The 12,405-nt window shown below is 40.1% G+C and overlaps 1 protein-coding gene across 4 annotated transcripts in view; it reads left to right on the plus strand.

Annotated features, from left to right (window-relative positions):
• zc3h18 (zinc finger CCCH-type containing 18) overlaps nt 1-8,739 on the plus strand; it is a 75,159-nt gene extending 66,420 nt beyond the window's left edge. For 3 of the 4 annotated variants that reach the window (XM_061772796.1, XM_061772792.1, XM_061772793.1), the window contains 3 exons: nt 4,476-4,575; nt 5,908-6,004; nt 7,681-8,739. In XM_061772796.1, coding sequence (XP_061628780.1) covers nt 4,476-4,575; nt 5,908-6,004; nt 7,681-7,885 — 402 coding nt within the window. In that variant the 3' untranslated portion in view covers nt 7,886-8,739. The remainder of the gene's footprint in view (nt 1-4,475; nt 4,576-5,907; nt 6,005-7,680) is intronic. The other variant, XM_061772794.1, reaches the window with a different exon arrangement.
• Nucleotides 8,740-12,405: the final 3,666 nt, after the last annotated feature.

Here is a 12,405-nt window from a genome sequence, read left to right on the forward strand (position 1 = left end):
ATCAGGATTTTTGGGACCGATCACCGATCAGCAAGTTTAAAAAAAACGATAACCGATCACCGATCCAATCACAAGATGGAGCAATGTGTCTATTTAAATGACTTGTTCATTTACTGTATATACTTGTGTACTTAATTGCTCAAAATATTATATTTACAATAAATAATGTAATTGGCTGGCGACCGGTTCAGGGTGTACCCCGTCTCCTGCCCGAAGATAGCTGGGATAGGCTCCAGCAGCCGCGACCCTAGTGAGGATAAGCGGTAAAGAAAATGGATGAATGGATAAATAATTAATTTTCCATCTATTTATGCCAATTGAGGCATAGTGACAGACAGAAAATGAACGGTCTTCTATTAGATGGCAGGAAGTACATTCAGTAATTAATGTATCCACTTTTTGTGAAATTTTTGTTTTTTGGTGTGCCGTGAGAATTTCCAGTTGTAAAATACGTAAGGCGCAACGTATTATTCGGTGCATGTTAACACAAGGTAACGGAAGCAAAACAGTGAGTTTGGTTGAACTTTATTCTACTATGTATTTAAAAATACACTCACATTACTTTTTGATCAATCTTTTGTCACAAATCCATCAAAGTCCTCATATTCTGTATCTGAATTGAACAGCTGGGCAATTTCGCCATCAAACATGCCGGGTTCCCTCTCGTCATTGTCAGAGTCAGTCTCGTTGCCGGGTGGCTGTTCAGCAATGATGCCGGCTTTCGCGAAAGCTCGGGCAACAGTCAAAACAGATACCTTAGCCCAGGCATCCACAATACATTCACATATGGTGGCGTAACTCGCCCGGCGCTGCCTCCCAGTCTTAGTAAAGGTGTGTTCGCTGTCTCTCATCAATCGCTTCCACGCCGCTCGCAACTTCACTTTGAACGCCCTGTTTACACCAATGTCCAGTGGTTGGAGTTCGCTGGCATTTGCTGCGCCACGGTAGTCCTTGCGCGGATGGCGAGATGGTGCCTTTTCATAAAACGAACGCACCCAGGAAAGTGTTCGATCTTCATGTCTTGTGCTATTGTTATTGCCTTCAAGGGTACAGGCTGTACGTAGCTTTACGTAATGTTCTCTAATTGGTTTATTGCTGCCAGCGCACGTAATGTACGTATTACGTCCCAATGCCGGCGGGAAATTGTCCGACAGTCAATCAAGCGGAGCGCTTACCAAATTTGCACAACATTTTTACAGATTTTGGAACTCAGTGCGCACATAAGGCGCACTGGGTTAAAAGGCGCACCATGGATTATTTTGTTGAAAATTAAAGGCTTTTAAGTGCGCCGTATAGTGTGGAAAATACAGTAGCTTTTGGATTCGAACATGATGTACACGACGGCGACGTGGATTAAATGTCTTTTGCGCAGCCAATCAATGACGTCATTGCTCGGATTGGCGAATTATGACACGAAAGCCGATCAGCATAAAATGCTAATTATCGACCGATATCGATCAGGCCGATCAGATCGGCGTTGTCTACTTGAGATATGATATTTGCAAAATATTGTACTGTGAATAAGAAGTTTGTCTGTGACAAGCAGTGGCATGATATTTGCAAAACGTACTGTGACCAAGAACTTTCTCTGCGACAAGCAGTGGCAAACAAAACGGGTCAATTTAAACAAATGACAAAGGCTTTACTTTTATTTGATTTGTTCAACTCAGAGGGGCCAGAAGGCAACTTTTCTAAGTGAGGGCTTGTAACCCTTTTCCCCTTGGGAAAACCACTTAATTTTTAGCATTACCACAATATGATTGACATAAATAAATTTTTAAAAATTGGATTAAGTATAGCACCACCATATAAAAGTACCGTTAGTTAATTCAAGCTATTTTGCAAATTTACTTGCAAAACAAAGCAATTTAAAATCATAGTCCCAAACAGAACATGAATAAATCATTACTACTGCAATTGTCGCACTTTAATTTAATAAAAGTTTGTTTTCTGATACAATCCACTTTTAATCTTGGCTTTTTTACTTTGCATTTATCTTTACGCTATAAACAGGGTTGGGAGGGTCAACAGGTAGGTAGTCATAAGACAGTTATTAAAACCTTTGCACATGACTCTGATTGTTAGAACAAGTGAAATGAAAACGAGAGGCAATTTAAGCAGGCAATCTGTGAAGTAGCAGGAAGGCCCCATGCACACACACACACGTAATTTTGAGATGATCTTACGTGATGTCACTCAAGGAAACAACTTTTGGTTTTATTCCTCAGACAAAAGTAGCAGCAAAGATAAATGTGCAAAAAGTAAAGCTGTAAGTGACTTGCGGCGGGAGGAGTTTACCGGCTTACTGGACTTTAGAAGGTAGGTCCGGGCTTTGTAGCTTGCTCACCAGTAGTCCAGATGAGTTGACAGCTCACACTTGTGATTTAAAATGAATAAGTAGCGGGCCACCATCAATATAGGTACGTGGTGGCCACTGGGCGACACAACGGCGTACTGGGCTGTCTGTGACGCGTATATATGGGTGTGCATGTATGCTGTGGATAATAGTGCGAAAGAAGCATCCAATCGTATGGCATCGGGGCGCTTTTAACTCAAATGGAACTTAAAGGAATCGATCGAGACTGTGCTCTCTCTTTCTCGGTGAGCGTGCAGGATGAGAGTGCAGTGGAAAGAAAAGGTGACTTTCAACCATTAAAACATGCACTTTTTGTAATCGCACATGCTGGAAAAAAAGGTTGCAAAGGCGATCAAGTTGGTCGCACTCTCGAGCCCTGTGTGTAGTGAAAATAAATTGTGATTAATCTGACTTAATACACTATTAATTAAACTTTACACCGATTTTATCGGGCTGATCGGTATCAGCCAATATTTAGCATTTTATGCTGATCGGTTGATCAGCTTTGTCAGAATTCGCCGATCCAATCAATGACATCATTGATCGTCTCTGCAAAAGTCTTTTACTCCGCGTCGCCATCGTGCACAGTATATTTGAATCCAAAGGCTAGTATATTTTTAGCCTTGTCGCATGTCTTTTGACATAGTATTGTAAATATCTGACGGCCAATGAAGTTATTTGAAAAAAATAATATAAAATACGTCGGCGGTGTGCACAGACAACACGTAATGCCCGACGACACGACAAGACAACTTTGCTCAGACTACTTCAATAAAATACCACCGCATCCCGTTTTTTACGATCATTGGGCTTTATCTTGTCAACTCAAATGCGACCGGATTCACTCGTTACCGTGGCGACGACAACAAGAGTGGAGCGAGCCGACTGTATTATAAGGACAAAATGGGGAAAAACGTGTGTTGGTGGTCACCGGTGCTCAGGACAGGTGAGGACGTTCGTTTAAGGCTTGTTTGAGGTATGTTCACGTACTTTTAATACGATACGGCTCACAAGCAGGCAACAAAACGTTATGTAGTCGAGCCAGCTAGTGGTATCCCGAACGGTTGGACGTAAACATGCCGCCGTTCTGTCGAATCATGTTCTAAAGTTTCGGTGTGGGTGAAGTAATTAAAAATAAAATACTTTAATTAGAGTAAGTTGGCACACATTATTTCTGTCATGTAATGTTGGTTTGACCTGACTGATTAGAAAACACGATCTGACTCGAGCAGTGATTTCCAACCTTTATGGAGCCAAGGAACATATTTTACAATTGAAAAATCTTCTTGTTTAAATACAACAAAAAATTGTAGTGTTTTTTCGGGGGCTGGAATTGATTAATGGCATTTCAATTGGGGAAAATGTATTTAATAGCAGGGCCAGTCAAAAATTAATGCGCCCAATTTAATTTAACTTACTAATAATTAGTTCTTGTTTGTGTTTTTTTCCCGAAAATCCATTTTGGAAATTAGGTCATTGTTAGATGCCTGTCAGAAGCAGAGAACTGTCATTGAATTTCTTGCTTTGGAAAGGGAACGGAAGCTGCAATGGGCTACAGTCACAAGGTCGGCATCCAGGATCAAAGGGAAAGAATAAGAGCTTGCTTTGAATGACCTCCGTGACAAGCAAAGGAGCGACAGACCATCTTCAGCAGTTAAACTTGGGAATAGTGCTTGGGTCGAGGCACTGATAAGAGAAGATCGTAGCGTCACCATCGATGACATCCTCACGTATCATCATTCATTGCATAACCTTAACCCCATACACATTTTGCAACCTTTTATAATAAATGTTTGGTGGTGATTCCCCATCTAAAGTAATAAAGTAAATCACAGCGCTCTGATTTTGATGGGCATCCAACAATGGCATCATTTCCAAAATGGCTGACAGGAAGAGGACCGGCCAAAACAAAACTTATTTTTAAAATAAACCATCAAACAAGTATTTAAACTACAAACCATGAAATGTTTTGGAAAAAAAATCTAATAGTCAGATTAAATTGGGCTCATTACTTTTTGACTGCCCCTCGTATAAGAGTAAATTGAGTTAAGCGCTTGGTCAAGAAACAAGGGACCACTGTATTTGTATTTATTTATTTTTACACATTGTTTTTTTCCAGCAGCAGGGTGATAAGGGCAATAGAAAGCGGTACCTCCCCACTGACAAAGATCGGCCTGGTTCCCCCCTCAGCAAGAGAATGGCCATGTCTCCTGACAGAGGTGAGAAACATCCTAATACACATTTCACAACAAGCAGTTAGGCATGGTATTGTTGTTTTTTTTAAGACCAAATTAACTGATCTGAGTTATGCCACATCATTGGACCCTTCCTTTCGGGTGCCACTTCTCGTGGTACAGTACTTTAAAGGGTAAAGGCAGTGTCCGAAATCAACTTTTTGAATCACCAGAAAGTTGGCAAGTATAAAAATGTCTGCCTCTTTTTTACTGGCCGAAATAAGTCATTCTACACATTATTTCTATAGTACAGTTTTATAAAATATACAATTTCACAAAGAGCTAGCATTTAATTAATAACTGATCAATATAGAGGCTAATGACATGACTTTGGTTCACAACCCAATAATGTTAAATTTTTTTCTTTTCCATTTTTAAATGTTTTTGTTTTGTTTTTTGAGGGGAGGGGAAGACCAACCCCCGAAAACACTTTCTCGTAGTTTATCCTCGTTCAAGAATTTTGGGGGGTTAAAAACGTTTTGTTTTTTTTAAACAACCAAATCTTTTAGGGTGGCGTCAGCCACTGGCTTTCACACAGTCCATCAAGTCTGGCTCTTGCTCCTGATAAAGTCCTTGTGCCATAGCATTACAGCCTCAGTGGGATCATACTACCTGATCAGATCGCCCATCTTCCGCAATTTAAATATGGAAACATTGGCTCTTATTGGTCCATATCACAGCATCGGCTAGCTATCGTGTCCTTCAATGCCTAGTTCAGACTTTCATCCTGCAAGAGTTTGATCGCGGGAGCTGTTTGTGCACAATGAATGCCCATTCGCTTCGTTTGCCACCGCCTCGGTCCTATGCGGCAGGTCGGCATAGGCCACCATCCGGCAGGTAAGGGCGTCCCCATGGTCACTCACCACCTTCTAAAAATCTCCACCTTCCTGCGACTTAATTAGCCTGTCTGGCATGTGTGCATCTGTTTACATAATGCGTCTGTTTGTGTCTGTGCGCACCGTACATATATGTGCAGACAGCAGAGGAACAAAGGAGAAATGCACCAAAATGAAGACTAAAAAACATGAATAAACAAACATTCACAATTTTATTGTTTACAAACATGCACTCACCGTGTGGCCGATAGATTTAGCCGCATTTGGTCCCTGGCAAGTGTTAATTTTGGACCCTGTGTAAAGGCAGACTAGAAATGTCATATGGAAGGGACAAATACCACACACTGAATGAGGCAGTGGGTTTAGTGTGATTTCGCAGTAGTTGTAGAGTTGATACAAATTTTTTTTTTCCCCCCTATAACAACGCGTGGCACAAAAAAATCCCAGAATCACTGCTAATGGTCTCATCAACCTCTTTCAGCTCGTGATAGGAGACTACCAGGCCGACCCATGCTCTCCCCTCGAATGGATCGACCCAGAGGCCAAGGACCCCGGCCAATACCCCCCCAGGGAGACAGGTTAGTAAAACTGTCAAACGTTCACTCCAATGTTAGATTTTGTTGCACAATATAAGTGTTTTTTTACCTGGAAAAATTAAGCAAATCCCAGAAAGGGAAAAAAAAAATCATGTCAAAACTTGATTTGTCATTTTATCAAGGGGAAAAAATAAATTAAAATCAGAAATTGGGTTTTTGTGATGTAATTGTTCTTAAATAAATTGGTGCACAGACTTTTACTTAGGGCTGCACGATATTGGAAAACACTTTTTTATTTTTTTAAATAAATACTTTGTTGCTTGACGGGCCATTACCCTCAAAATACTGGCATTTCGTTTCCCCATTGTTGCCACCCATTCAGCGGGAGTTTTTACCCTACAATCTCAAAAACATGAGGAAAAACATGTTGCTTGATTTTATGAGGATTTAGAACAAAAACAGGACTGTAGTCCTTAATGTGCAAACAAAAACACAGAACACAGTAAAACAAGAAGAATGGTGAAAGGACAACGGATTCATTCACACCAGCCCTGGCTGACTATATTAACTAAATATTTCGTCTCATATTACAAAACAAAATAAATTCGATAATATCACGGTGTGGACATAAAGTTTTTTAACTAAGGCATTCTGATACGGATAATTGTCTTAGTAATCTATTTTCACAATTATGTAATGTGTTAGAAAAGAATCAAGGAACACATTTACACAGTGTCCCTGAACACACCTCATGCACTTGCACAGCTACGGCGTCCCTGCCATCCTAGTTTAATTCTGGAGAGCGAAATAGGAAATGCAGCAGGTGTATATTGTTTCCTGCGTCCTCTTTCATAGTTATTAGGCTCTGCCGTGCGTTGTTTGAAGTTTTATAATTCACTGTTACATGGGTGCTAATCTTATTAGCATTTTTAAACGGGTCCGTCTGGTGGTTAATTTTAATATTAATTGTATATTACATTACAGTACACAAACACCGCAGCGGACCCTGTGATGTGACTATTGCGCACACGTAAATTGTGATGATGCTCAAACAATTTATCGTGCTGCTCTACTTTTAATAGAGAAAATATATTGTTGCTGTTTTACACGAGAGTATTTTTAAGAAAAACACGCAATGGACCATTAAGAATATATATCTGTTGTTCCTTCCAAAGATGGGTAGCAAGGTAAAACTATACAGTTTTTCACAATTCATTGCATTTGCATTGGTTGTTTAGGTACTCAAATTTGACACAACATGAGAATAAGAAGAATGAAAACAAAAAATAGGCATAAAGGGGCATTACAGTACTGGGTTGTAAATAGGGTAGCATGATATCACGGCTAAGGCAACTCAGACCTGCTGTTAGCAGATATGCATTTTTACTTCAAATTACACAGAATTTGTTACTCAGATCTCCCATGCATAAAATCTTGAGGCCCATAATTTTAATTTGGGCATATTCAGTACCCAAGCATAACAGTACTGTGTAGTGGGCTGAAAATAAAAGAACAATTCAAGCATGATTGTTTGTAGTGATGTTTTCTTTTTCTCGCATGCCACATACAGCACTTAAATGATGAATTAATCCCTTTATGGTCATATATCAGAACCAAAAAACGAAACGAACTACACAATTTGACATTTAAATCTCCAGATGGGTGAGTCAAACAATGCTATAATGAAAAATGTCATCATTTCTTCTCATGTTTTTTAGAAAACGTCCTCTGTCTCCACCTCCAAAATCATCTGGAAAGGGCCCTGGAGTCCAGTCTGGCAAGATCGCTGGTCCTGCACCTCCTCCAGCTGCTGCGTCCAGTAAACCCAGCAATACACTGTCTCGTCGTGAGGAGCTGCTCAAACAACTAAAGGCCGTTGAAGATGCCATTGCTCGGAAAAGAGCAAAGATCCCCGGCAAATAAGCAAGAGTGCGTTCCCCACTCTTATTACCTGGCCGTCAGTCCACACGACTGAATAGCACGGAGAGCCCAGGCAGCTCGGAGGTCGGGTGAATTCCGCTTTACTCTTCTGCCTCCAGTGGACATGTACAAATGCTGTATGGTTCTTGTGTACATTGTGTAAGTGAACAAGTGGCCTCCACAACAGTTTCGTTTTAGAGCATCTTTCACTTCCATATGCCCTCTTTCTGCTAGTAGTTGAGAAACAGGAGAGAACACAGGCATGCTGGGATAGTCTACTTTGTCTACCAATTAAAGGTTTCCCTCTGATCTTTGAGTGAAAAAAAGATCAATTATTTGTGGGCCTGATGACTAGCAGAATTCTATATAATCTGGTCTTGCTGTTGTCTGGCCCCTTTGGTTTGTCAGAGCTTTTTTGTTTTCTTTTGTTCTCTGTATGAAGTGTAGGTTCAGTGTAGAAGGGCACTGAATTGGCTTTCCAATTGTTTGTAAAAAAAAAAAAAAAAGATTAATAAAAAATTACAATTTGTTGCAAGTTCCTTTGAAAGTGACGACGCTGCTCGCAGGCCCACCTTAAACCAAAGGTATGTCTGGTGTTTTGTTTTGACACGCTGTCACACCTTGTACCATAACAGCATGTCATCAGGGGCTTAAGAAAATGATGGCAGCAGTGGTGAGATGTCTTTTTAACAACAAAAAAAACATTTTTTCTTCATAGCTCTTCTCAAAAGTTGTAAACCAATGTTTTATTTGTGTCATATTTGTAGTTGATGGAGAGGTTGCAAATGGGACATTAGAGACAAAGTATGTCTTGCTTTTGTGACAAAAGCCTAAATAAACTATTTTGATAAAGAGCACAGTTGCCTTTTTTTTTTTTGCAATGGCCTAAAGCATGGTTCACCAACATGGTGCCCATGGAAACCAAGTCATCCCCAAGGTCATCATCAAAACGAGCAAATATGTTAGCTCAGGATTGTATCACACTGGTAGCCCTTTGCATTAATCAGTACCAGAGAAGTAGCTTTCAGTTTCAAAAAGGTTGGTGACCCCTTGGTCTAAAGGTATACAAGTTTCCTAGTAAGTGATTAATTTGTTGTACTGACTTCCTGTGAATATTCTCATTCATACAGGTCATTGCATTCTCTGGGCATGAATCAATCGCAACCGGACTGTTCTGGTTGTCTTTGACGACGTTTCGCCTCTCATGCAAGCAGGCTACATCAGTTCATGTGTATAGGCTAGATAGGACTGGAAAAAAGTTAGTATTGGTCAGTGTGGGTGTGTGACTTTTCTGGAGGCCCCTGTCATGTCCAATATGGACATCACAGTACAAAAAGGCAGCTTATTGTCTTTGACATCCCCACGTGTGAACTTTGTCTTCATCCACGGAGTAATTGCACTCGGTGAAAGCTTGTACTTCTTGGCTTCTGATTTTAACCCATCTGTCATCCACATAATCTGTATCCATGACTTGGGAGTGTTCCCTTAAAGACGTTCAGCCCGTTCGATGTTCCCTTCGATGTAAAGGTTGGCCACAATTGGAAATAACGGTGAATCCTTAATAATAAAGTTTTTTCTGTAATATGTTCCAATGAGGAGTTTGCATGTTCTCCCCGTGCCTGCGTGGGTTTTCTCCGGGCACTCCGATTTCCTCCCACATCCCAAAAACATGCATGAATTGGAGACTCTAAATTGCCCGTATGCCTGACTGTGAGTGCGAATGGTTGTTTGTTCCTATGTGCCCTGCGATTGGCTGGCAACCGGTTCAGGGTGTACCCCGCCTCCTGCCCGATGACAGCTGGGATAGGCTCCAGCACGCCCGCGACCCTACTGAGGAGAAGCGGCTCAGAAAATGGATGGATGGATGGATGGATGTTCCAATGAATTGAAAATATGCAAGGTTCCAGCAAATGGCATATCTGTTTCAGGTTTAGTGTGCATCTGCTTTGGGGGCTGTGATCATTCAGTAACCATTGCCTCAGTTTCCTCTGAATTCCATGTTGGAATGCAATGAACAGGTTTACATTTTTGTCTAGCTTTAGGTCTGTAAACTTCTCGACAAAATCAGAGAAAAGGTTTTGGCTGTGATGTAGTGTGCTTTTCCCACCTGTATGTAGCACATTGGATGAGGAAGAGAAAACACCCAAGTTTTACTATTCTGGAAAAGAAATTAAACCACAATGAATTTTTATAACAAAGTTTTAAGTCTCTCCAAAATTGTTTTGTTTCTAAATACATTGAATATGTATGAAGACGAATGCTGAAAATGTGCAAAGACAGCTAAAAATTCAGGGGAGCCAGTGTTTTCAGAGCGTTCAGCGACATGCCCACAGTGTCTTAAAGCTGAAAGAACAACTCAATTCGTGACCATTTTCAAGGCTGATTTCACATACTTTGTGATTTATTTTTTTAATTATTATTATTATCCATTCAAATTTATCCAGCTTGTTAACATACTCTTCCTTGTGGTGTGTCATTTACAAGATATTTTTGGGGGGACTTTAAGCCTTTCCTCTTTCTGTCAGCCATTTTGGAAATTAGGTCATTGTTGGATGCCTGTCAGAAGCAGCGTGCTGTGATTTAATTTCTTCATTTAGAAGGGGAACCACCACTAAACATATTCAAAAGGTTGAAAATGTGTACGGGGTTATGGTTAAGTCATAAATGATGACAGATGTTGGTGATGTCATCTATGGCGACTACGGTCTTCTCTGATCAGTGCCTCGAGGCTAGCACTATTCCCAGGATTAACCGCTGAAGATTGTCTGCCGCCCCTTTGCTTGTTACAGAGGTCACTCAAAGCAGGCTCCTGTTCTTCGTCTTTGATACTGGACACCCACCTTTTGATCGTACTGTAGCCTATTCCAACTTCCCTATACAAATTTTACAACCTTGAAACCTGTTTCAAATGTAAAATGTTTATTGGTGGTTCTCCTTCCGAAGCAAGAAATTCCATCATAATTTTAAAATGGCTGAACTAGAAGACAGGCTTAAACAAAACAAAAGAAACCTTCAAAAAAGTTTTTATTTATTTAAACTGCAAACTGAACATTTCAGAAACGAACATTAAAACAATAATTCAAGTATTAAAAGGTTATATTAAATTGGGCTCATTACTTTTTGACTGCCCCTCGTACAATAACTGCATTAGTGTTCAATGACACAAATCAGTCTTTCTGGGTAGCAGTCTTTCAGAATGGCACACACATTTTGACTGTAATTGGCAGCTGCGAGTTTGTTTACAGCAGCTTATCCTGTATTTAGAACTGTATGCTAAATGTCAATGTTGTGGGTGCTAATTAAGAAATTGTTACACTAGTATTTTAAGACATTTGAATGTGCTTTTGCTGGGAACAACTGGCACGCACTCAAAACAAAAGCAAATATTCACGTCACACTCATTACACATGAGGTGATAAAAGGTGACTGAATGAGTCTGTTTACCCTGCCTTCAGTAGCCTGAAATGACTGAAATAGCACAAACAATGCAATCATCTTAACCACACCTACACCTCTAAAGGCCGAGTCCTTGAAACCTGAACTACTACCAGGCATTTTCTGATCCATTTCACTTAATCTGTTTAGTATAGGATTTACATCAAGTTGTCCATACATGAGAAAAAGCTGTCATGCTGCATCAATTCAACTGACCAACGTCCTGCTGCATTTTTGTTGCAGACACATCGATGTGCTGTCATTCACATGACATCCAAAAGATACAAATGTCAAATTACCATGATGTCCCCTACATTACGGCAATCTTAAAATAGGCATTCATCCATATCCATCCATCCATTTGATATCACTTATCTTGTTCACCAAGACATCTGAAAGTGAAAGACATACTACACTAAACTGGTTATCAGTCAGTCACAGGGCACAGATGAAGACACACAACAATTGACACTCACGTCATCACTGAATGTTATGAACCAAGTCAGCTGAGGGAACTGCAACACCATCACTGACTCGCATGCATATTAAACATAATTCATCATCAAAACAATCAGTGTAGAGTGAGGATGTAGGCATTTAGGCTTTTGGTTTGCATTTCAGCATTTGGCTGAATGTAAGCAAAGTGTTAGAGCCCTAAACACCTCCAAATTCAGACACAAGTGAGCCCAAGTATGAGATGTAAAATAGCTCTTAAACATACTGCTCATGGCAACATGAAAATGTGTACTAACAATCAGGTGGTTGAAGCCAGACCTGGAGCTTCATGCACAATTTGAACATTTAATTAATTGATTACTTCGCGTACCACGAGAGGAAGCCCTTGTACCAATAGTGGTACTCTTACCACACTTTGAGAATCAATGCTCTATATTATCAAGACTATTACAAGACATATTGTATTATATCTTTTTTGACCTTTGTACAAAAAATGTGAAGAATTTGCACAGCTATAAAACTGAAAAGTGTACCATATGCTGGATAAATGAAATGTGTGTTAAGTTACTGTTCAAAAAATAAAAATTAAGTTCTAAAAAAACTGCTTTCTGGAGAAAACATACTGACAGACA

Source organism: Phyllopteryx taeniolatus, chromosome 5 (genome assembly GCF_024500385.1).
Source record: "Phyllopteryx taeniolatus isolate TA_2022b chromosome 5, UOR_Ptae_1.2, whole genome shotgun sequence".
Lineage (NCBI taxonomy): Eukaryota > Metazoa > Chordata > Actinopteri > Syngnathiformes > Syngnathidae > Phyllopteryx > Phyllopteryx taeniolatus.